At 40.4% G+C, this 27,250-nt stretch overlaps 1 protein-coding gene across 1 annotated transcript in view; it reads right to left on the bottom strand.

Annotated features, from left to right (window-relative positions):
• ACADL (acyl-CoA dehydrogenase long chain) overlaps positions 1-26,654 on the bottom strand; it is a 50,507-nt gene extending 23,853 nt beyond the window's left edge. Inside the window, exons 1-5 of the mRNA XM_089672187.1 lie at positions 26,496-26,654; positions 10,528-10,698; positions 4,474-4,611; positions 4,225-4,389; positions 4,082-4,148 (exon numbers count right to left, since the gene is read on the bottom strand). Of these exons, the coding sequence (XP_089528313.1) occupies positions 4,082-4,148; positions 4,225-4,389; positions 4,474-4,611; positions 10,528-10,698; positions 26,496-26,590 (636 nt within the window). The 5' untranslated portion in view covers positions 26,591-26,654. The remainder of the gene's footprint in view (positions 1-4,081; positions 4,149-4,224; positions 4,390-4,473; positions 4,612-10,527; positions 10,699-26,495) is intronic.
• Between the last annotated feature and the right edge of the window lie 596 nt (positions 26,655-27,250).

Raw genomic sequence — 27,250 nt, forward strand, 5'->3', positions numbered from 1 at the left:
ACACATACAGTCTGTTACATAATAGCAGTACAAAGGGCAATGATGTGTTGTAGCCTAGTGTGTCAATCAATAGCAAAAGCTTTTGAGATTAGCACAGTGAAACATTAAACCATTTGATTAGTTAAACATCAAACTCCTTAAGGCTAGGTTCACACCTATGCAGGTTTAGTTTGAGCAGTTTCTGTATTGTGTTTTTGCCACATTTTTGATGAGTTTTGAATTAGTTTTTTTTTCCATTTTTCTTGTTGCTAGGCAGATTTAAAACACAAAACGCATCAAAAACGTGGCAAAAACACATCAAAAACGCACTACATGCTTTTCTGCAGCATTTCCATTGAAGTTTATAGAACTAAAAATGCACCGGGTGAAAACACGGAGATGTGAACATGTCCTATAGGAAATCATGTTAAAATGGACCGTACTGCATTTCTGCAAAACGCAAAACACTGTGGAAATCGCTTAGATGGTAACCTAGGGTAAGACTTTATTAACCACTTCAAGTCCGGACACTGTCACCCCCTTCCTGTCCAGGCCAATTTTCAGCTTTCAGTGCTATCACACTTTGAATGACAATTGCGCGGTCATGCAACACTGTACCAATATTAATTTTTTACCATTTTTTTGAGATAGATAAAACTGTATTTTGGTGGTATTTATTCACCACTGGGATTTTAATTTTTTTTCTATTTAAATTAAAATATCCAAAACATTTCAAAAAAAGTGTTTTTCTTTTAAAAATTTACAAATAAATCTTTCTTCATAAATCTTGGCCAAAATGTATTCATCTGTCTTTTTAGATTAAAAAAAATAACAAAAAATTATAATTTTTCAAAACATTTATTTACATTTTTATTTATTTATTTTTTTATGTTATTATTATTTTTAATTTTTTTTTAACATACTGTCACCCTAGCAGTACAGGGTTACCATAGTGACACTGTACTACTTGTGGGGGGTGATGAAGATTTTTTTACATAAAGGCTGTAAAAGCAATCATTTTTTCTTCTCTCTGGCTGCATTACTGCAGCCATTGAGAAATACTGTGTGAGCTGTGATTGGTCACAGCTTGTCACATGGTACAAGGCTGTTATGAATAGCCTTGTGCCTTGTGACCTATGTGATCATTCACAGGTTTCACAAGTAGTAAGCAATGATGTCAGGAAGTGACATCTTGTTTACTACTGCTCATGTGATCATTGATTGGTCAATCAGTGATCACATGAATCGGGACCTCACACAGAGGTCCCGTACAGCGATCTGTGTTCGCACGCTCTCAGGGAGCGTGCACAGGCAATGGATGCGGGGGGACGTTTAGAAACGTCCATCTGCATCAGCAGGGCTCCCATCTGGCCGTTTATCGACATATGCCAGACAGGAAGAGGTTAAAGGAAACTTGTAGTGAGGAAAGCATGGAGGTTGTCAAGGCTGACCTCTTCTGAAGATGCTAGTGCTCTGGCTGTCACAACAAACCTTTGGCACCAATACACTGTGCAATGACCCAAAATGTACAAGTCTGTAGATAATGCATTTGATTTACTAAAACTGGAGAGTGCAAAATCTGGTGCATCTCCGTATAGAAATCAATCAGCTTCTAGTTTTTTTTTTTTTTTTTGTCAAAACTGAATTGAACAAGCTGAAGCTAAAAGTGGATTGGCTACCATGCACAGCTGCACCAGATTTTGCACTCTCCAGATTTAATAAATCCGCTCCAATGACTTTTGATTCTCTTTCTGAATTTCCTGATCTATATACCTGTTCTGGGTCAGTGATTCAGGACATATTGAAGCTAGGGAGTCAGTATAATGCAGGCCATAGACGGGTCGTTTATCGGACGAATTTTCGTCCGACCGAAAAATCGGCTGATATTCACACCATTAGTGGGGCAATCCCATCGGCCGTTTTTGCGGATCTTCTCGTTTCTTTTTATCGTTCATGCTGGAAAATCTACGAAAAACGACCGTTTTTCGTAAGCATTGGTGGCAGCATCCATGGCAGCAACAACCAATTTTTCATTTATTGGCCGACAATTCGGCTGATAAACGGCCCGTCTATGGCCAGCCTAAGAAACAGGCAACTGACATGTTTTAAAGAATAAAAAAATTGGCATCGTTCTCTCATAAAAGGTTTTAAAAATCAAATCATAAACTTTTTTTCCTTCACTGGTAACCTGTAAAAGGAGATGTGGAGGCTGCCATTCGTAACCTCCTAAAAACCTAGTTGCCTGGCTGGCAGGCAGATAAACTGTACTTAGCGCTGTCTGAACAACGAAAAATAAATAAATACAAAAATGCACATCTTTTTACAAGTAAAAAAAAAAAAGTGTATATATTATTAGGAGCTAGCAGAGCACTGCACTTGTAATCAGCAGATCACGGGTGCAATGCAGGACTCCTATAGATTGTCAGTGTAAGCGGTCTACTCATACATTGTACAGTACAGGCAGTTACACAATGACAGGAAGACTGAATGAACTACCAGTGCCCTGGAAGTTCATTGCGAACTACAACCCATCAGCTGCAAAGGCTGACGGTAGTTGTAGTTCTCCCATTCACAGAACTCTGTGAATAAATGATGTAGCTGAGTGGGCAAAGCCCCGCATGGTCACGTCTTTTAAAATTGTGACTGCAGGAACGAGAAGATCCCTGACCCGCTGTCACAAGGAGGGGGGGGGGGGGAAATCAGGGATGAGAACTGCAGGAGTGGGAACATGTTACATGTTTCACCCTAAAAACAGGTGTAGAATGTAACATGTTTCTGAAGGTGAACTTATACTTTAACCCCTTGACACCAATGTAACACAAATATGAGGCCTCACAGAACTGGGCTTTTTTCCGTGGGGCCGCAAACTTGCGTACCTGTCTTTCTGCTGAGAGCGTGCCGCACAACGCGCTACCAGCACAAAGACCGCGGTGTCACTGAAAGCACTGGGTCCCGTTCTAACGATCGGGGCCCGGGACTCCCGATTCCAGGTCACATGATCGCTGTGATAGCTTCTTATTGGCTATCACAGTGTTCAGTCACTGTACAGCCTGGCCCCCTTGTTTTTTTTTCTCTGTATGAATAGAGGAGAGAGATACGTTGTATCTCTCTAACTCCTAGCATAGAGGGAAAAAAAATGTTTGTAAAAAAAAAAAAAATACATAAATATTAAAAAATAAAGAAAAAATACCTAGATCAAGGTTTGATCTAGTTCAGTGCCAGGGTAAGTGTTTGAGTCAAGGTCAGAATTAAAAAAAACAAACAAATGTGGTGTAAGTGTGTTTTAGGTAAAAAAACAAAATGTGCACTATTGTTTCTGGGCTGTACTGCGGGTACAAACAACAAATAACATAGACATATATGGTATCGCTGCGATCGTCAAGAGCTGGAGAATTTAATTTTGGGTTGTTCTTTGGTGGTAGATTATGGTAGTAACAAGAAACACACAGCTAAATTTAAAAAAAATTATCTTTTTTTTACTATTTTGCCAGTTTTCCTTTGATAATAAAATAAAATCAGAAGTTAAGGGGTTAAGCATAGAATGCGCTGTGGAGTAAAACTGGCATGCAGGTGTATGCCTGATGCCCACTCATACCAATGGTGCCATAGCTTGTACCAAGAGGCTGCAAAGTTTCTATGCAAATAAAAGACTTTCTGAAAGTCAAAACTGGCAAAGACATAGACATGCTCCATTTATGTAGAACGGGTGGTAGGCTACACAGGCAATGAGCCCTCCAATGCGGGAGAAGAGAGGTGGCGTGCCAACATCTCTGCAGTTTGGATTTTCCAGAGGGCTCGAAACTTAATTTTTGACCTGTCAGAGTCGATTTATAATAAAGAACCTTAGGTGCCTGCTGTGCAACTACAGCATCAATTTATACTACTAGATGGTGATAAAGGTTTTGTTGTTGATATTTTAACAAGATGAATATTCTAAAATGTTGTTTGAACATTCATTTACCTCTTTTAATGCTTTACAAAAAAAAAAAAAACCACACAACACACACAGAATCCATTATTATACCTTGCAACATATACAAGACACAGAACACAGCAGGCCTAGTGTAAAGCACCACCGAAGTTTATATTTCAAATAACTCACCTTGCTGCCTTTCAAAATCCAATCACTTCCATCTTTCTTAGCATTAGTCCGCACACCCTGCAGATCACTAAAAGTAATATTATGTTAATCAGAAACAGTAACTGGAGGAATTTAGTGTATATTTCTAAATAAGTGCAGCTTACCTTCCTGCTCCTGGCTCTGTCATTGCAATGGCACCTATACATTTACCAGCCGCCATCTGTGTAATATATTTCTGTATCTGGCTCTTGCTGCCATACCGGGAGATATACGGCATGACGATATCGGAGTGGAGACTGAAGCCAGGTCCTGTACAATTCACATACATCCTGAGAAAGACCACATAGAGATTTACAGGGATGACAAAATACAGACAAAGAACATCGGAGTGATTGATGGGTTCAGTGACTTACTGTTCTTCCCACACAACAGCAGATGACAGGATATCACCACCAACACCACCATGCTCTTCTGGAATAGCAACACCAAGGAGACCCTGCTGGCCAGCCTTCTCCCACAATTCCCGACTCACTTGTCCAGCTTTCTCCCACCTAAGAAAAAGGGAATAAAAAATGATCAATTAGAGTTTCTCTGCAGATACTTTTAAATAATAGGGTGGGGTGAACCTTTAAATGGTAAAGGTTGGACTTGGTAACAATGCACCTGAGCTTTGCATCTTATAAATTACATCATTTTTAGTCGGAGCATGCTACCTGTAAACAAGGCAAAAACTAGGTGGTTTACTAGTGAAATGCAAAATTGCCTCAAAAATAAACATATATGGGCACCAGGGTTGCTGTTAGAAATCACAGGGCCCCGTACAGCCTACCTGAGAGGGCCCAACCCTTCTGAAATGAACAAATAATATTTTTTCTAAAAATAAACTAAAATTGTTATTAGTGAACACAAACTCATCAAAATTCCGGCTATATCTACAAGATAACACTGTAGTAAAATAACAAATAAGTGAATACAGCGCAAAAAAACCCTTCAAATATATAATTGTGTTATATTCAAGCTGCTAAACCTCACCCTCTAACAAAGATAATAGTATAAATCAGGAAAAAAGTTAGCGCTTATTAAATCAATCAATAATAATATATAACAAATAAATCAACCCTTATTTGTGATAGTGATAACATAAATGCAAACTTGTAAAAAATATATACATTTTCATAAAACTACAATATAAGTGCTTCAAAAAAATATTTCTGTGATGTCTCTCAATTCAAATAATATGATGTGAAGAAATCCATCACAAATGTGCAACAATCCTTCACCAATAGAAATAAATAAACTCACCAGAGCAAATTGCTAGTAATGTTATAAACTAGCAATTTGCGCATTTTCTCTGGGAGCAATGGTCTGCAGACTGGTAACCACGGCAAAAAGACTCTCCAATATTATCCGAATCTTCATATAATATATAGGCTCAAAGGGAAGAGAACAAAGCAGGCGACAGTGTAATACTGTATAGCAGGTTTTTATTTATAAAATCATATCCAAATCACTCACATGGTAAAGTGCCATAAGCCGACACTAGCATGAACCGCACAACACATAAGCCGTCTCAGAAGCTGGAGACTCCGGCAGCTTACGGAACGTAGTGACATCAATCCGAAGCTCCACCCTATGCGTTTTGTCACCTGATATCTTCACGGAGCGGAAAGATGAGCGTCACTACATGCCAGCAATTTATACCCCACTTGCTACTGTCCAAGGACAAATTGCTTAGAGAAATTATATCTATACAAATTGAATAAGTATAAATCAGCACACATATATACATAAAATCCTCAAAAATCCCTTAAAGTCATATCAATATCCTTCCCCTGAAGTACTAATAAAATATATATTCATTGACTTAAACCCAAAAACCCACAATTATAGTGAAAAGATCAAAACCCAAAGAGATTACCCAAAAAATAAAAAATAGAAAATATATATAAAAGAACAAAAATAAATAAAGTCCCAATATGCAAAGTGTCCAAATAATGTGTCCAAACAAAGATCAATTTCTTGATAGGAAGACGCTTCCTACTCCACTGAAGAAGATGCAAATCAATCACAGGTGCTCTTCAAATACCTCAAAAAACAAAATCTCAACATAGTATATTACCTTTTAAATCCCAGAACTAAAGTGCCACACGTGTATCATGCAAAAAAAAAAAACAACACTCCAGTGTCACAGCACTCATGTGAGAGAAAAAAAAAAAAATTAAATTTTAAATATCACTGCAAACTATATATAAAGTGCATAATTACCCTAAAACAAACAAATTCCAGTTTGTAATCAACCACATATGTACAGAGTGTCTTTGCATCTTCTTCAGTGGAGTAGGAAGCGTCTTCCTATCAAGAAATTGATCTTTGTTTGGACACATTATTTGGACACTTTGCATATTGGGACTTTATTTATTTTTGTTCTTTTATATATATTTGATATTTTTTATTTTTTGGGTAATCTCTTTGGGTTTTGATCTTTTCACTATAATTGTGGGTTTTTGGGTTTAAGTCAATGAATATATATTATATCTATACAAATGTCATATCAAGGCAACCTAGAGCCATTACAATATGTTAACAAATACATTTATAAATTACCAAAGAAATACTCGATATGGGCAATATCTCATACAATTGTCTTTTAAAGGGCCAGTGTTATTACAGCGGAACTCTACATTCTGACTCACAATATATATATAAAATATAAAAAATTTAAGAAAATCAAATATGATACTAAAAAAATGATAATAAAAATATGGATGAATATCAACCACATATCATAGACATAAATATCAAACCATCCACCCCACCGATGTTAGTCGGGGTACACAACAATTTAGGTCGACATTACAATTAGCAGCAAAAAAAACAAATTTTTTTATATAATATATCCATATTATTTCTATCTAGAAGTCTGTGAGAAAACAATTACGATCGATGTCAAAAAGCTGTGTGTGCGAATGAGGTCTTGAGGCTCATCCACATGGGTGCTGTGGCCTGTACAGGGTGAACCAGTGGTTTGTTTATGTGGCTGGAGCCACCTGGAGTTGTGTGCAGTCAGCCTATGTAACTCTATGGGGATGCAGCAGCTATGCGGACATAGCTGCAGGTCCTAACATGACAGGCGTGTGGGTGAAGGTGTATAGCACTGAACACAAACGGTGCATTCAGGGCCACTCACCCACTGCACACCTGTCAAATCAGAACCAATGGCTGTGTTCCTACAGCTGCTGTGTCCCCTTAAGTTGGCCATACATTATACAATTTTCTTGTTGGATTTTCTTTAGATTTACTTTCAACTATGTAGCGCAAAGGCCTGTATAATGTATGGCCAGCCTGAGAGTAACAGGCGGATCCAACTGCATCACCAATCCACTCATTCACATGGCCAAACTACCTGTGTGAATGAGTCCTTAGTGCTCACACATCGATCCCCCACAGATCATAGCGGGTAGATAAAATGTCTGTATCCTCTCCGATTATGCATAGCTGGATGTAGATGGACCGGCTGTCCATTTATGCCCCAACTGCCCTTGGATTTGATCTGCCCAGACAAAAGGAAACGGTTCCACTTCATTATGCTTTTTTAGCAGATCGGATTGGATTGGAATTAGGAGTTATGTGGATGTAAACAGACACAAGTCTGCTTACCACCTCCCAAACCTGTAGTTCAAGGTCTATGGAAGTGCTACAGGTGGTGAGCGGGCCAGCGAGCGGGGACAGAAGCTGGTAGCTTTAGTCTGCGTTGAGGGGAGGACCATGCCTGCCACAGAGTTGAAGGATTAGCTGAAGCTCACAACGTACCCCCTCAACACTCGGCCCCCTCCCTTGTCCCAGCCCTGGTCAGCAGTAAAGCCATCCCTCTTGGCAGGTGCCCAGGCTACCCTATTTGAACTGATGGGCCCAGGTCTGGCACAGGAGGGATGGCTGTACTGCCTTAACAGTGGCTCTGGTGGGCACACTCAACATTACTGCCAACATACCACAAGGTTTCTTATCTGATGTATGTGAAAATATAATCTTGACAGATTCACTGGGTACTTTTACCAATTATAGATAACTCCCCACACACACACACGCATGCACACAGGGCTGTAAGAAAGAGCCTGCCCCACTCACTGCAGTACAGAGTAAAAATCTCTCTTGTGGCCCTTCACATGTAGACCAGAACCAGCAGCCTGTACTGATGGAACCCACACAATAATACAGTACTGGGTAGGCGTTTTGTTTCAGCAAAATAAAAGTCAATTTACTCTTTTTGTATACAGTTGGAGGGGGGGGGGGCAGTTACAGGCCTACTGCCCATCGGTCCATTCATTATCTTATGTACAGTCTGCCATAGAAGTCTATGCAGCTAACTAGGTCTTGGTTGAAGTATGCTCAGCAGTTCAGGAAAAGAATACTAAACAATGCAAGTGGTCTGTAAGTCTGCTAGCTGCCACCATAGAAGTTTGTGATCTAAGGTCTCCATTTTCATGGAGGAGATGGGCTTTCAAAAAAATTTGTGTATAATTTAAGTTAAAAACTTTAGAGGATCTTCAGTGGCTCCCACAAAATGGTAAATTCAGCAGCTACAAATACTGTGGCTGCTGACTTTTAATATAAGGACACTTACCTGTCTAGGGATCCAGCTCTGTCATCACCTGACCAGTTCTTCACTGGTTTTTGGGTGCCCGGAGCTGACATCTTTATGATGGGAGATCGGTTGCAGGTCCTAGTGGCTTCACAGCTGGCTTCCTACTTCGCATGCACTAGATGCATTTTGTGAATGGTCCTGCAGCTTTCTGGGACCTGTGATGTGTCTAAGAAAGCTGCGTGTAAAGAGAGGGGGAACCGAACTTCGGATTGTGTAGGCAATCCAAGCAGAAACGGGAGCGGGTACCTGTCAAAAATAGGTACCCCACTTCCCAAAAATTTTAAATTTGTGTCCAAAAGGTGTTAGAGGAGGGGGGAGGAGGAAGAAAAATGAACTTCCCCTCTTGGGTGAAGTTTCGCTTCAAAGAGTCAGTTTACTACAAACTAATATTCAAGCTATGGATGGTCTCTATTTGTCATGTTTACGTTCGCCACCGAAAATGAAAGAAAACCCCAAATTTTGGGTTCTGCCCAAAATAGGAATAGAGGGGAAATCTTCTAATGGGGACACTAGTTCTTGTGACCCTGGTGACAACCGGGGATTCCCTCACTTTGGGGGAATTTCTTCTCACTTCCTTTTTTGGCTATGGCACAGGATGTGAAGGGAAATCTCCCCAATAGGACACAGATGGCAAAAAGAAAAAAAAAAATCTGACAAGGGTATGACACTTCCTTATTCTATAAATGAAAAAAATAAAGTTTCTTCCTTTAGTTTTGCTTTTAATTGCTCCCTTGGAACTGGATACCACTTGCTTGTACTCAATGTACTAATTTACTTTCTTTTCTTAGTTCCATATTGCTCCTCCTATGATTTCTTTCACCTCTAGTTTGATTTCACATTCTTATAAGACTTATCACTTTTCTTGTCTCCACACTACTAGCCTTATCGATTCACCGTCTATTAAATTCTTTTTAGATCATCTTTGCAGATATAGAATTCTGTCTTACTAAACAATTATTGCGCCAGCCCATCATTACTGATATTTGTAGAATTGCTTTAGCGGTTTGCCCATTCCCTACAATTGACTCAACAAATGCTTTATATTCCAATATTTTCTCTAAAACATACATGTTTAGATGAATCCAAATTTACGTTGTCGAAATTCATAAACCAATCTGGTTATCTCTGGCGCTCAGCTTTTCTTGTAACTGGGCACCAAATGCCAATCGGACATGGGTTTGGATAACAGCAGTCAGTAGACATTGTTTTGTATCCCAAAATAAAGGACTCTTTTTACCTCCTTAGAGATGCAACGATATATCTGATAGCATGGGAGCCCAAAAATTCCATTTTGGGGTACTAATCAACAGGTTGAACACCTGTGTTCCAGAAGACTCCTAACAACAATTGTTGCCCCTAACCTTCTCTCCCATTCAAACCCAAGACCCAGACTCTGCTATTCCCCACTGGAGACACTCACTTAACCTAATACATTCAATATACCTAGGCTTGTCATACATTATACAATTTTCTTGAGATTTTTACTTTAGATTTACCACACAGTTGAAGGTAAATCTAAAGGAAATTGGGCAGAAAATGGTATAGTGTATGGCCAGCCTTAGTAATAAATTAAAATCAAAAGTAAAAGACCACAGCACATCCACAGGAGGAGGACATGGGAATTCAAATGTAGAAACTTTAGAAGTAGAGATTCTTATAGATATAAAAAGCATATTAGCAAGCCCACACACCAGTACCTATTGGAAAATCAAGGTTGAAATGGGTCCTTAATTTTCGACAGGAGTCAAAAAAATATCAATAAAACTTCCATTTGGATGACATAGGAATCCATAGGTGTGTCTCCCTGAGCACAGACATAACTCACTCAGCATGGTAGGGCGCCACCTCCTGTTGGAAAAATCTTCTAACGCTCTCTCTGAAAATGTCATGATCAGCAGTGAAGACACGTCTGGTGCCAATATCCATTAAGGACCTGGTCTGGGATGTCTCTGGTCGCAGATTCTCCTCATTGTGGCTGGTCTGAGTGTGCTGGCATCTACAGAATGAAAAAAATCATCCAGAATATAAAAATAGTTTTCTGCATTTGTGAAAATCCATATTACCAAAAGACCAGGTGCAGGAACAAATATGTTAAACATAACTAAGGAAAACAAGCCTTTTCGTAGAATGGGATGAATACAGAAGTTGCTATATGCTTTGCGGCTGCCCTATGCTCCTTTATTATCCACTTGCTTGCCATTACTTACTGCTTTCATCTGCTCCAGGTCAGTTCATACAGATGAGCCTCAGTATATCTGCAGACTGTCATATCAATTACTAGTTAAAAAGTCATTACAATGTGATGAAGTTACATTTCAGTATCTGTTTGGGCAGATATCAGCTTTACCTATGTAGCAACTGTCTGTACTGCTTCCGTATTACTTTACTGCTCTTTTATGTAAATGTTGTATGCTCACATTTGAAGGACATGGTCCAAAGGACACTATAATATAATGGAATACATAAAGGCAATAAACGGGCAGTGTCGGTATGGATAACCATTGGCCTCTTTTGGCTGTTTAGAAGGAGCCATATTATTGTGATAATCAGTGAGCATGATATGCTATTTAGTGGCCCCATTTGCAAAAGTTTTTGTTTATTTGAGGCTATTGTTGACATCTTTGTTACCATGTTTAGACTTGGGCAACTCTATACTAATTGTTTTTATTGTTAAAGTGTTACTAAACCCAGGACCCTGCATACACTCGATCTAGTCTCCCACAGTACACAATACATGGAAATGCAATTAGTTTACTAAATATAAACTGCTAAATACCTTTTCTCATCAATCAGCAGTCTTGCACTTCTATCAGTGTTCAGCAGAGCACTGGCTAAAGCTTGTAGGAGGAGTTTTCATTCTCCCCTGATTGTCCTATGAGGCTGCATAAACCCTGGCCCGCTATCTGGACAGTGCTGATTGGCCCTGTGCTGATCACATGCACTCTCCCAAGAAAAAAAAAAAAAACTCTCTAGCAATATACACCAAACTGAGCATGTGCAGAGTGCCTCCACATTATATGTCATATCAGGAGATAAGAGAGGGGCACTGGGAGAAGAGGAGGATCAAACACCATATTCAAACTTTGCAGAGGATTAAACCCTTAGGTTTCACAGAGATTATAACAAGCATGCTTTACTGCATATACAGACTGATTTTACTGTTGTGGGTTCAGTAACACTTTAAGCTAGGTTTTGCTAGCCGAGGATTGCAATGTATATACACAGTGGACAGATAGGTGTGACCAGACAAGACAGTGTTTATGTATATATATATATATATATATATATATATATACACATATACACACACACAGTATGTGTATTTTTACTTTCAATTTGAATCATAGTAAGATAATTTTTTTTCTAATTAAAATCCTTAGAGTACAAGCCACAGGAGCCCAGGTAAGGTTACTTTAGAGTCTATGGTGTCCATGCCTCGACCTATGTTTGTACATGTGACCTAAACTGTCCAGGAAGTATCAGTGGATTAGTCCATAATGGCGAGAAATGTCTGCCGCCATTACTATGGAATTCAGTGGTGTCGCTATGGTGGTGCGGACTGCACCCAGGTGACACCCACCAGAGGGATGACATCAGGGTTGCCAACCGTCTGTAAATAATATGGTCTTGGGACAGCATTGGAATTACGCATGCACAGTTTCAAAACTAACTGGGCCTGGACATGCTCGGCCATCTTTGGCCTGGTGGGCCCATACGCAGTGAGTTAGTGACATCATGGGGCCACCTGACACCACGTTTTAAAGAACGACAGCACAGCAGCACGTAAGTGGACACACCTCCCGAGTCCAAACACGGAGACTGGAGCCGGCCTGCACCATCCCACTGTAATCTGCACAGACATGGAGACCAGGAGACTGGGCTCCTGTCCTGCACCATCCACTTATAACTACTGGAGACTCCCACCACACCACTGTGAGCACAACCACATGGAGCCCCAGAGACCAGACCCCTGCACCATCCATCCTTGGATGCTGGAGACTCCCACCACACCACTGTGAGCACAACCACACAGAGTCCCAGAGACCGGACCCCTGCACCATCCATCCTTGTATGCTGGAGACTCCCACCACACAGAGTCCCAGAGACCGGACCCCTGCACCATCCATCCTTGTATGCTGGAGACTCCCACCACACCACTGTGAGCACAACCACACAGAGTCCCAGAGACTGGACCCCTGCACTATCCACCCTTGGCTGCTGTGAGCACGGCTATGGCCACAATCTCTGGCTATCTCTTGCATCATGTTCACACAGTCTCTGACCATCTCATGTCATGTCCACAGCCTTTAACCATCTCTTGTATCATGTCTGCTATCTCTGGCCATCTCTTGTATCTCTTCACGCCACTGATGGAAAGATTCATCTGTGCATGCCTAAAGCTAAAAACTTGTGGACGAGAGCTTACAGGACCTACTGGTGGACCTTAGAATAGGAGCAGTTTGTAAATCATTTGAGTTTGGATTCTAAAAAAATTGTAATTCTAAAATCCATGTCACACTAGCAACAAGAGAATCACATGGCATTGCTCCCTCCCAGCTCCACTAGAGAGCTGTTGCTCTATTACTAATCTCTCACTAGTGATTGAGAATCAGCAACATGCCAGCCAGTAAGGGGGCCTTCAAGAGACAGGGAGTGACCACCACCACACCATGACATATAGAATTAGGGCATTATCCATACATATTGGTTTGGCGGCACCTATTGATCTATAGGGTGGGTATGTTCAGATATTAGCCAAATGTTTTGCAAACATATTTTCCTAAACTGGAGGGGCAAGCTGCTAAAAATGTGTAATATCTTTTAAATGCTATCAACATTGCTTCCTTTTAAATGCTATCAAACTTCATCCAGGATACCTGAAATATATAAGAAAAACTTTACTTTTTTTTTTTTTTTTTTTTTTTTTTTTAAGCGTTGGCTTCATTAGAGAGAGGTAAAATCTTCAGTCTGAGTGTCCCATTGGGGACAGCTTACTGTAGAGCCAGTGTCAACTGACTTTTCCAATTCTCTCCCTATACCATGCAAACACTGCTATAAATGCAGATCAACTGAACTGTACCTGCAATGAATGCTGCAAGTTCCAAATGTTCCAAGTAAAGATTTAACAAGTGAACTCTAAGCTGCAAGGGATAAATACTTGTTATGTCTGGGTGTGCGGGAATAAGGTGAAATACTTTATTTTGCACTCCAGCAAGCTTCCCCCATCTCTGCAAGTAGGCTGCTGAAGCCTTACCTATAAACTGTCACGGCTGGGGTTGCACACTTGCTCCCATTTTACATACAATCCAGGGTTAATAGCCCTGCATTGTACATGATGCCGTTGTGGGACTGCCCACAGGCCACAGCGTCATGGAAAAGGCGACATGACCTGTTGGAACAGTAAATAGGTAAGAAATACAGTCCCTTCCTCAACCCCCCATACAGGATGAGCAGTTAACCTTTGCAGTGCAGGGGGATTTTTTTGTTCAGCTTTAGACCCCATGTACACGGGACACTTCTGAACGATGGAAACTGACTGCTGGAAAACTTAGGTTAAAAAACGTTTGTTTAGCTGCGTTTGCATAACGCGTTTATGCGCATTTATGTGCGTTTTCGTTTAGAAGCGTATTTTAAAGATAAGCACAGGAGAACCTCCCAAATGCCCAGAATGCACTGAAAAGTGGTAAATTATTAACTATTTCAGACTGTTTCAGAGAAATACAGAGAGTAGAAGCAGAGATAGCAGTATGTGTTGAGATAATTAGGTGTGATTTGCTCATTAACATTTCTTTTGTTTCCAAGGATGGGAAAGGTGTCTGGTGGAGTGAGTCTTTAAGGTCACCTGGCAGGGGGTCTTCATGAGGAATTTGAGGTGTGAATGGTCATTAACATATCTTTTGTTTCCAAGGGTGGGAGAGGTCTGAGGTGTGAATTGGTCATTCCAATGTGTGACAAGCTTGGTAGGAACATCCTGTGTTCAGTGTTTTGTCCACCTGAGTACCTTGAAAATGCTTTGCATGCTCTTTTCATGATGAAAAAAGGCTATAGACAGCATTGGGAACAGGAAGAGTTAAGAAAAAAAAATTGCAAACGCTTATAAACGCGATTTGCCGCGCTTACAAGCGTTTTGCGTTTGAAACACTGATAAAATTGACTGCTGAACGCAAGTTTTCTGCATTCAAAAAACGACTGTGAACTCAAATGCCGGTAAACGAAGATGTGTACATGGACACATAGGAAAACATTAGGGTGAGTTCAGGGGCTGCTGAAAAAAACGCTGAACAGCTCCTAAACGTGTGTTTATCAGCTGCAGTGTACATGAGCCCTTAGACCAGTGGTTCTCAACCTGTGGGTTGCGACCCCTTTGGGGGTCGAATGACCCTTTCACAGGGGTCACCTAAGACCATCGAGAAAACACATATTTCCGATGTGTAGAAAGCATCTGCTGTGTTGAAAGCAGCTACTGTGTTGAAAGCAGCTACTGTGTTGGAAGCAGCAGTATTGGAGGTAAAACGACACTTCATGAATTATAATTACTGGGTAAATAATTTTATGGTTGGGGGTCACCACAACATGAGGAACTGTATTAAAGGGCCACGGCATTAGGAAGGTTGAGAACCACTGCCTTAGACTGTTCACTTCCATTGCTCATCAGCACAGGCCCCAAGACAACTGTCACTGGAACAAGTGTCACCATTGAAGGATTTTCCTGTTCAGATGACAACTGTAAAACGTTGGATTTTGTCAAGGTGGCAACAGTCACCAGGCGAAAAAGAGAGGAAGAATCTTGCCAATGATGATACAGAGACACAGACAGCTATAGCCACCTGGAAGGAGTTCTAGCACTCCTCGACTTATATGGAAAATATGGAAAAAAAAACACCTCATGGCTTTAGATACACTGCATTGTGAAAAGCCTATGCTATAAAAAGCATAGTAAGTAGAATAAAGGTAAACTCTAATATAGGGCATTCCCAAGGTCACTTTAGAAGGCAGTCAGGCTAGCTCATGTGCCAGCTTTGGACATCACATGGTCACTCTGTAATAAAGCAGCTAATGGAAACTCTGAGTAAACAGATATACTTAAAGGAGAACAAAATACCAAAGTGCGATTATGGATTCCAAAAAGTTCCTCTGCTATTACAATCACGATATACTATAAGGAGAGGATTTATATCCTCAAAGAAAAGATGTGATTTACTATATTGGACACATAAAAGGAAAATCTAATTTTGAAATATTCACTGAAGGTACTCTCTTCATTCATTTCATTGTATGTGTGGACTGCAACAGCTTCACTTAACAAAAAGAAAAAAAAAAATCAACGTTCCACTTAAAGCACAAAAATTCTTCCACAGTTAGATTTTGTTTGGCAACTTTAACCACTTCAATACTGGACACTTACACCCCCTTCCTTCCCCGGCCAAGTTTAAACTTTCAGCCCTGCCACACTTTGAAAGACAATCACTTAGTCATGCAACACTATAGCCAAGTGACATTTTTATTATTTTCTGATACAGATAGAGCTTCCTTTTGGTGGTATTTAATCACTGCTAGGTTTTTTTACATTTTTGTGCTAAATAGATGAAAAAAAAAAGTTTATTAGTTTCTGTTATAAAATTTTGCAAATAAGTAATTTTCCTTCTTCATCGATGTGTGCTAATGAGGTCACACTGATAGACACTGCGTACCACTGTAAAAAACTGTATTCACTGCTCCCCTCACAGATCTGGCTCTCATTCCATCACACACAGTATCTGTGTGAGGGAAGGAGAGCCATTAACAGGCACAGACCTGTTGTGTTTACATCTGTGATCTCTTGTGATTGGACAGAGTGATCATGTGGTTAAGGGCCGCTGTGATTGGCCCTTCACCCCAATCTGTCATGTGCTGTGTCCAAGGCACACAGCGGTCACAGCCAGTTCCCAATTTGTCCCACAGGGGGCGCACAGAAAGTGTGCACACAAGAGAACGTCCAGGGATTCCCTTCCAGAACTATAGACCAGCCATGAGGCTGTATATTAACCACTTCCAGACCGGACACTTTTACCCCCTTCCTGACCAGGGCAATTTTCAGCTTTTAGCGCTATCACATTTTGAATGACAATTGCGCGGTCATGCAACACTGTACCCAAATGAATTTTTTACCATTTTTTTGAGATAGATAAAGCTTTATTTTGGTGGTATTTATTTACCACTGGGATTTGTATTTTTTTTGCTATGTAAATGAAATGTCCAAAAATTTTGAAAAAAAGTGTTTTTTTTATAAAATTTTGCAAATAAATAATATTTCATCATAAATCTTAGCCAAAATTTATTCCGTTATCTTTTTAGTAAAAAAAAAAAAATCCAAATTAGTTTATAAGCAAAAATTATAATTTTTAAACATTTTTTTTACATTTTTATTTTATTTTTTTATATTATTATTTTTTATTTTTATTTTTTTTTTACATACTGTCACCCTAGCAGTACAGTGTCACCATGGTGACACTGTACTACTTGTGAGGGGTGATGAAGATTTTTTTTTTTTTTTTACACTGATTGCTTTTACATCCATATAGGATGTAAAAGCAATCATTTCTCTTTCTCTCTGTGTGCATTCTTGCACTCATTGAGAAGAACTGAGTGAGCTGTGATTGGTCACAGCTTGTCACATGGTACAAGGCTTTTGTGAATAGCCTTGTACCATGTGACCTCTGTGATCATTCACAGATTTCACACATAGTAAGCAATGATGTCAGAAGTGACATCTTGCTTACTACTTTGCATGTGATCACTGATTGGCCAATCAGTGATCACATGATCGGGACCTCGTACAGAGGTCCCGTCCGACGATCGGTGTTTCACTGTGTCCGGAGGACACAGCGGGCACCGGATCGCGGTGCTGCGCGCTCCCAGGGAGCGCGCACAAGCAGGGTGCGGGAGGCCGTTTATAGACGGCCACCCGACCCTGCAGTGCCACCATCCGGCCGTTTATATACAACGGCCGGTCGGGAAGTGGTTAAGTATAGTGTGGACAGAAAGTGGTCTACATATATCCTGTATTTCAGTTTTGGATAGATTTGAGATGGATTAGAATCCATGGTATTGCTGTTCCTGTTAGTTAAAGTTACCCTCTATATTTGCCCTGGTGACCACCATCATCAGGAGAATAATAGATGGGAAATCCTAAATCTTACAGTTGTCACCAGAACACAAAGCACAGGTGGATCTTTCAATAGGCACATCTTTTTCAGTAACAACTGTCTAATAGGAGATTTTCCCTCACTTTGAAGAAATTTCCGCTCACTTCTGGTCCATTCATTCTTTGCTGTTAGCATGCTGGATTAATGTGCATCGTGTTAAGGCAAGTCTATTCAAAAGGAATGAGCTGCCAACAAACCAGAACACAAAAATGAAAACACAGCATTTTTTTGTGATGCAGTCCACCACAATGCATGTGTATTGGGGTGCCTTTGCACCACCATGAACCAACACATGCACAGAGTGTTAACGCACAACCCTGGGCAAAATCAATAGTTTTCCCCATCCATCCATCCCTTCCTTCCCCTGTAATCCATCCTGCCAACTGTTCAATATACAAGCCAAATTCCAAAAGAGTTTGGACACTGTAAAATCTACATAAAAAAAAAGAATGCAATGATCTGCAAATCTCATAAACCCATATTTTATTCACAACAGAAAAAAAGAAAACATCAAATTTGTGAACTGAGAAAATGTACCATTTTAAGAAACAAATAAGTTACTTTTGAAATTTAAGCCAGCAACACGTCTCAAAAAAGTTGGGACAGGGCCAGGTTTACCACAATGTAGCATCCTATCTTCTTTATACATCTATAAACATCTGGGAACTGAGACCAGTTGCTGAAGTTTTGGGAAAGAAGTGTTGTCCCATTCTTGTCCGATATAGGGTTCTAGCTGCTCAACAGTTCTGGGTATTCTTTGTTGTGTTTTTCGTTTCAAGATGTGCCAAATATTTTCAGTTGGTGAAAGGTCTGGACTGCAGGCAGGCCAGTTAAGAACCCGGACTCATCTACTACAAAGTCTTGCTGTTGTCATAGATGCAGTGTGCGGTTTAGCATTGTCCTGCTGACGTATACAAGGCCTTTCCTGAAAAAGACGATGTCTGGATGGGAGCATATGCTGCTCTAAAACCTGGATATACAGTTAGGTTCATATATATTTGGACACAGGCACAATTTTAGTTTAGTTCAGATATTTACCAAAACATAATCAAGCTATAGTTACATAATGGATATGGGCTGAAAGTGCACACTCTCAGGTTTAATTTGAGGGTATGTACATCCAAATTGGAGGAAGGGTTTAGGAATCCCAGCTCTTTAAGCGTAGATGTAACCTAATTAGTTGCAAAATTTTCTTCCAGCTCTTCCTTATTCGTACCACTTGCTTTGGCAGCTTTTCGTGGCCTTGTCCCTACTTTTTTGAGATGTGTTGCTGGCAACAATTTCAAAAATACATTATTTTTTTCTTAAAATGGTACATTTTCTCAGTTTATACATTTGATATGTTTTCTATTGTAAATAAAATATGGGACTATTAGATTTGCAAATCATTTCATTCTGTTTTTATGGAGATTTCACACAACTTTTGGTACCTTCCCTTACCTGGTAAAATCAAGTATACTCATCTAGTCCCCTCATTTCCATCTGTCCATCGCCAGACATTAAACCTCACCATCTGTCCCCTTCACGCCTCTCAGTTCGATGTCAGCAGTCTCCTGGATCCTGAGAGGATGCCTCTACTGGCTGGCCATTGGGAATTGTCTACTTCACGCAAGAAGTGACATGGACATCCGGATAAAGACCCCTCCAGGAAGTAAACCGAGAAAAGAAGAACATGGCACTGGATAATCATGTGACTGCGGCTTCAGGAAAATTAAAACAAAGCTTTAGAGTGGTGATTTGGGTTTTTTTTTTTTAACCCAGTGATCAGATAGAGAGGGTGGAAGGGAGGGGGTTTAGTTTTATCCCAGAACTGGGCTTTAACATGTGCACACTGCAACACACCACACTAGACATGAGTGTCTCTGGGACAGGAGATAAAGCCAGAAAAGAATAATAATAATGGATTTTAAAGGTGAAGTATAGCCAGAACTCTTCTAGTTATACTTCTCTGGTAGGTCACAGGAATGTACTTGGTTCTGTACTCCTGTCACCCAGATTCAGCAGACAGTGGGCTAAAGTCCACTGTCAGTTGACATCACAAAGCCAGCCCATGTCTATAATCCCAATACACACTTTCCTGGAAACAGCTCATTGGGTGCTGCACCGACTACCAGCTGGATGCTAGAAACATCACAGATCAATGTACCTATCCGCCAGCACACCATGGATCTTTAAATGTTGTCCAAAGCTTTTATTGCAGAAAGATCACATCACAAAAGAACAAATGAACTAAGCCAGTCTAGACTCTGGGGGAATCCCGACTTTAATGTCAGGATCTGCCCAGATGCCTGACTGGCAGCTTGCTTGGGCTCTGAGCGAGCAGAGTTTGATTGCTCAGTTCTTGGTGTAGAGCTGGGGACAGAAGCAGCTTGGAATGATCCTGCATCCACTTAGGTGAGTATGTAGGTTTGTTTTTTATGATTCCCGCACTTCTCTTCTAACACTTTCATATTTTATCTGAGAAAACACACACACACACCATGCTTGGCTACAGTATCAGGCTTCATGCACACGGGGCGTTTTAAGAACACTGGCAATGTTAGCAGTGTAAAGTCACGTTAAAAACGTGAGTTTTTCAGCGGTTTTTAGAGTTTTTGCATTAGAGTTTAGCCGCGTTTTTTTCATGTTTGTGTTTTTTAGTGGTTTTGTTTATCAAAAAAAATTTTATTTGGGTCAAAAAAACCTCCAAAAACGATGGTTTACCACAATTTACCACGTTTTACTGCGTTTTTCAGCATTAGAGTGTTTTTACAGCTAAAAAACTCCTCTAGAAACCCACTAGTCCTGGGTTTTTTTCCCAGGCAAAAAACATTGATTACAGTCTGTGTGCATGGACACACAGGATAACATGCTGGGGGGTTTACTGGTTGTTAGTCAAAAGCCAAAAACAGCCGCTGTAAAAATGTCCAGTGTGCACGAGGACTTAGATGTCTGGGTAGTATGCACCATATGATAAATATGTATTATTATAGGGTTAGAGAGAAGCCTTTTCTGGCACTTTTTTGTTTACAAGTAAAAATCAGTATTTTTTGCTAGAAAATTACATAGAACCCCCAAACATATATATACAGTGGGGATTGATAGTTTGGGCACCCCAGCTAAAAATTTGTATTAATGTGCATAAAGAAGCCAAGGAAAGATGGAAAAATCTCCAAAAGGCATCAAATTACAGATTAGACATTCTTATAATATGTCAACAAAAGTTAGATTGTATTTCCATCATTTACACTTTCAAAATAACAGAAAACAAAAAAATGGCGTCTGCAAAAGTTTGGGCACCCTGCAGAATTTATAGCACGCACTGCCCCCTTTGCAAAGCTGAGACATGCCAGTGTCATGGATTGTTCTCAATCATAGTCTGGGAAGACCAGGTGATGTCAATCTCAAAGGTTTTAAATGCCCAGACTCATCTGACCTTGCCCCAACAATCAGCACCATGGGTTCTTCTAAGCAGTTGTCTAAAAAACTGAAACTGAAAATAGTTGACGCTCACAAAGCTGGAGAAGGCTATAAGAAGATAGCAAAGTGTTTTCAGATGTCAATATCCTCTGTTCGGAATGTAATTAAGAAATGGCAGTCATCAAGAACAGTGGAAGTTAAAGCAAGATCTGGAAGATCAAAAAAAATATCAGACAGAACAGCTCGCAGGATTGTGCAAAAAACAATTCAAAACCCACGTTTGACTGCATGATCCCTCCAGAAAGATCTGGCAGACACTGGAGTTGTGGTACACTATTCCACTATAAAGAGATACTTGTACAAATATGGTCTTCATGGAAGAGTCATCAGAAGAAAACCTCTTCTACGTCCTCACCACAAAAATCATCGTTTGAACTTTGCAAATGAACATATAGACAAGCCTGATGCATTTTGGAAACAAGTTCTGTGGACCGATGAGGTTAAAATTGAACTTTTTGGCCGGAATGAGCAAAGGTACGTTTGGAGAAGAAGGGGCACAGAATTTAATGAAAAGAACCTCTGTCCAACTGTTAAGCATGGGGTTGGATCAATCATGCTTTGGGGTTGTGTTGCAGCCAGTGGCACAGGGAACATCTCACGAGTAGAAGGAAAAATAGATTCAATAAAATTTCAACAAATTTTGGATGGTAACTTGATGCCATTTGTGAAAAAGCTGAAGTTAAAGAGAGGATGGCTTCTACAAATGGATAATGATCACACACCTCGAAATCCACGGGGGATTACATCAAGAGGCGTAAACTGAAGGTTTTGCCATGGCCTTCACAATCTCCTGACCTTAAAAGAGCAGTGCGTCGACCGCCCTACTCAATCAATGCCCCCCTGGCATCTCCAATTCGCAATTTAAGCTCATCATGCAAGTTACAACAGCGGCTAAACAGGTTATAGCGAAATCCTGGAAATCCCCCACCCTAAGTGTCGCGGCCTTCAAAACCAGAATAACGCAAGCCATGATACATGCAAAGGTGGAAGCCACAATTCTCGACACGATTCCTAAATTCTTGCGCATATGGAGCCCCTGGGTAGAGCGCTTCCTCCCACCTAATTTTGACGAATCACTCCTTATCCCCTGATTTGTGTACTATGTGCTAAAGATATTGTCATTGGCCCTTTGTACGCAACACGTAGGGGTTATTGTACACTTGCTGAACTTTCATGGAGTCATTGTTGCTGTTCCTCTTCCCCTCCCCCCCCTCCCACCCCTGTCCTTCCCCCTATTTCTTTAATGCATTTGGGAGACATCACTTTGATTGGCTGGAACAATAATGTCTTTTGTTGTCAACTTTTACCTACCTGTTTCCGCTAGTAATGTATAGACAATTGTACTATGACCCTCATTCATATTGTTTTTTTTATGTCCTATTGCCACTTCAATGTCCAGTGTACATTAGCAATGTCTCTTTGTTTGTTCCACTCTGATTTATTGTTAATAAAATTGTTTGAACAAGAAAAGAGCCGTGCGTGACAGACAGCCCAGAAATCTCAAAGAACTGGAAGACTTTTGTAAGGAAGAATGGGCAAAGATACCTCAAACAAGAATTGAAAGACTCTTGGCTGGCTACAAAAAGCGTTTACAAGCTGTGATACTTGCCAAAGGGGCAGTACAAGATATTACCTCTGCAGGGTGCCCAAACTTTTGCAGACGCCATTTTTTTGTTTTCTGTTATTTTGAAAGTGTAAATGATGGAAATAAAATCTAACTTTTGTTGACATATTATAAGAATGTCTAATCTGTAATTTGATGCCTTTTGGAGATTTTTCCATCTTTCCTTGGCTTCTTTATGCACATTAATACAAATTTTTAGCTGGGGTGCTCAAACTTTCAATCCCCACTGTATATATTTTAGCAGAGACCCCTAGAGAATAAAATCGCAATCTCAATTTTTTATGTCACATGGTATTTGTGTGACAGTTTTTCAAACGCATTTTTTTAAAGTACACTTTAATTAATAAGAATTAAAAAAAAAAAAAAAAAAACAATATATAACCCAATTATTTTGTAAATTATTAAAGATGATGTTATGCCGACAAAATAGACACCTAACATGTCAGGCTTTAAAATTGTGCACTTTCACAGAATGGTAAACTGCAATGCTTAAAAATCTCCATAGGCGAGGCTTTAAACATTTTCACAGGTTATCTGTTTAGAGTTACAGAGGAGTGTTAGAATTACATATTCGTTCAATTCTACATGCAGGATTGGGGCGTTTAAATATTTTTTTTTTCACACTGTCCTTTTAATTTTTTATGGCTTTTATTCCTGAAAAAAGGAATGTACGCATCCCTTGTAATATAAATAAGGGATGACCGGTCTTCTTTATGTATGGAGAGATCTGGAATCTATCAGACCCCAAATCACTCCTTTATCTTTAAAAGCAAAAGATAAAAAAAAAAAAAATTTGAGCTTTTGAAAAAAAAAAAAAAGTTTACTTCTGCCCTAGACTGGAAGTGATGTCACCCCGGTCCTCCAAGATCATAGTCTCTGATCACCTCTATGGCCAGCCGTGCGAACTGTCAGATCATTTCTCGGGCTTGCTGGTAAAAGAGATAAGCCTGAGAAACACTGGTGAGCTGTGGGAGGCGGGGGTTGGGGGGTTGGGGCTAGATCCTCCCAATGCTTCTGAAAGCGATTGATCCAGCAACTAATTAGCCGCTGTGACCGCTTTCATGTGATAGACAATCACTGGCAATGAAAACAAAATACTGGGGTTATGACTGATGGCTTCACCCATAACCCTGGTAAACCAATTTCAAGCCGCAAGGTATATATACATATTGTGGTCAGCAAGTGGTTATATGATATTATTATTTTTATTATTATATGTTTGGACAGTGTGCATTATATGATATAAATTATTATACATACAGTGGGGCAAAAAAGTATTTAGTCAGCCACCAATTGTGCAAGTTCTCTCACTTAAAAAGATGAGAGAGGCCTGTAATTGGCATCATGGGTAGACCTCAACTATGAGAGACAAAATGAGAAATAAATCCAGACAATCACATTGGCTGATTTGGAAAGAATTTATTTGCAAATTATGGTGGAAAATAAGTATTTGGTCACCTACAAACAAGCAAGATTTCTGGCTCTCACAGACCTGTACCTTCTTCTTTAAGAGGCTCCTCTGTCCTGCACTCATTACCTGTTTGAACTTGTTATCAGTATAAAAGACACCTGTCCACAACCTCAAACAGTCACACTCCAAACTCCACTATGGTGAAGACCAAAGAGCTGTCGAAGGACACCAGAAACAAAATTGTAGACCTGCACCAGGCTGGGAAGACTGAATCTGCAATAAGCAAGCAGCTTGGTGTGAACAAATCAACTGTGGGAGCAATAATTAGAAAATGGAAGACATAGAAGACCACTGATAATCTCCCTCGATCTGGGGCTCCACGCAAGATCTCACCCCGTAGGTTCAAAATGATCACAAGAACGGTGAGCAAAAATCCCAGGACCACACAGGGGGGACCTAGTGAATGACCTGCAGAGAGCTGGGACCAACGTAACAAAGGCTACCATCAGTAACACACTACGCCGCCAGGGACTCAGATCCTGCAGTGCCAGACGTGTCCCCCTGCTTAAGCCAGTACATGTCCGGGCCCATCTGAAGTTTACTAGAGAGCATTTGTATGATCCAGAAGAGGATTGGGAGAATGTCATATGGTCAGATGAAACCCAAATAGAACTGTTTGGTAGAAACACAACTCGTCGTGTTTGGAGGAGAGAGAATGCTGAGTTGCATCCAAAGAACACCATACCTACTGTGAAGCATGGGGGTGGCAACATCATGCTTTGGGGCTGTTTCTCCGCAAAGGGACCAGGACGACTGATCCATGTACAGGACAGAATGAATGGGGCCATGTATCGTGAGATTTTGAGTGCAAACCTCCTTCCATCAGCAAGGGCATTGAAGATGAAATGTGGCTGGGTCTTCCAACATGACAATGATCCCAAACATACCGCCCGGGCAACAAAGGAGTGGCTTCGTAAGAAGCATTTCAAGGTCCTGGAGTGGCCTAGCCAGTCTCCAGACCTCAACCCCATAGAAAACCTTTGGAGGGAGTTGAAAGTCCGTGTTGCCCAGCGACAGCCCCGAAACATCACTGCTCTAGAGGAGATCTGCATGGAGGAATGGGCCAACATACCAGCAACAGTGTGTGCCAACCTTGTGAAGACTTACAGGAAACGTTTGACCTCTGTCATTGCCAACAAAGGATATATAACAAAGTATTGAGATGAACTTTTGATATTTATCAAATACTTATTTTCCACCATAATTTGCAAATAAATTCTTTCCAAATCAGCCAATGTGATTGTCAGGATTTTTTTTCTCCTTTTGTCTCTCATAGTTGAGGTCTACCTATGAACGCCAATTACAGGCCTCTCTCATCTTTTTAAGTGGGAGAACTTGCACAATTGGTGGCTGACTAAATACTTTTTTGCCCCACTGTATATATTATTATTATATGATTAGATGTCTGAGCAGTGTACAATGGATTTTTGCACTTCATTATGTTTGTCCAGTGTACATTATGTGATATATACATATATATGTGTGTGTGTATGTATATATTTATTATTATTAAGATTAGACATCTAAGCAGTGTACACTGCATTTTTCCCCTTTATTATGTTTGGCCAGTGTACATTACATGATATATATATATTATTATTATAAGATTAGATGTGTGAGCAGTGTACCTTACATGATATATATTTTATTATTATGTGGCAGGCCAAAGTGCATGATATATTATTGCTACAATTATTAATATGATATAGTGTTTCTATTAACATCATACATATATTGTTTTACATGTATTGATTTGTAATCATATGTACGTTCTATATACATGGCTATCATGTGATTAGAGGTGTGGGAGTATGTGGTGGGTGGCAGATGAGGGGTTGATGATTGCTGGGACTGGGTGACACAGAAGTGGGACAAAGGTCAGATCAGTGCCGAGTACACAGACGTCCTTCCTGAGCTCGGGGACTGTCCATCCTCATCCAGAATAATGACCGATCAGGAGACTTCGGAGTGGAAGGTCGTGGCACAGATCGTACGATCAGGATTGCACCGATCACAGGTCATTCATCGAACACAGCGCACTGTACACCACTTACCGCAGGGCAGCACAGGCCGGGGCTCTGGAGGTAAGTCTGGCGGAGCTGTTCAGCCTCTGCAGTGATCTCCCTAGCAGTCCGATCCGGGCAGCCATGACTGACGATTGGAGGTCTGTGTACAGTCGGTGACAGGAGCCAGGAGCGAGGGGTGGGGCCAGGCTGTTCTACTGTCTGATTGACGTTTCCCAGAGCGGACGGAAGCAGCACAGCGCCCTCTTGTGGATGATCTCGGACTTTCGGATGACAGGGATTCACTTTTGATTCTCCGGGTGTAGATATTACAGCGCCCTCTAGTGGCTGATCTGGTAGAAGTAGACGATATTAGGGCTAGTTCACACAAGATGCAGTTCAGTGAGCTTTTTTTCTGCATCAAAAATGCATGCACAGCGTTTCCCATGTATTCCAATGGCCATAGTTCACACCAGTGTGGTCAGTTCCAGTCAGTTTCAGGTGCAGGAAAAAAAAGTAGAACATTCTGCATTTAATTCTGCACAGAACAATACTGGAACGTAGCAAAGTGCATCAGAACTGAACCGGAACTGTGTGTGGTGTGTAAAAAATGTAAAACGAATGTATTGTAGTATGAACTGGCCCTTAGGCTCCATGCACACCTATCCAGTTTGATATTTGTTCATTTTGCAGTGCTTTTCACAGTTTGTTTTGCGTCTTTCTACACGCATTTTTGACGTGTTTTTACAGCATTTTGTGTTTTGTTCAGCTTTTCTTTTTTTCTTTTTTTTTTTAAAGTGGATTTG

This window comes from Staurois parvus, unplaced genomic scaffold (genome assembly GCF_062004578.1).
Source record: "Staurois parvus isolate SC_StPar_1 unplaced genomic scaffold, SC_StPar_1.0 ptg000011l, whole genome shotgun sequence".
Classification (NCBI taxonomy): domain Eukaryota; kingdom Metazoa; phylum Chordata; class Amphibia; order Anura; family Ranidae; genus Staurois; species Staurois parvus.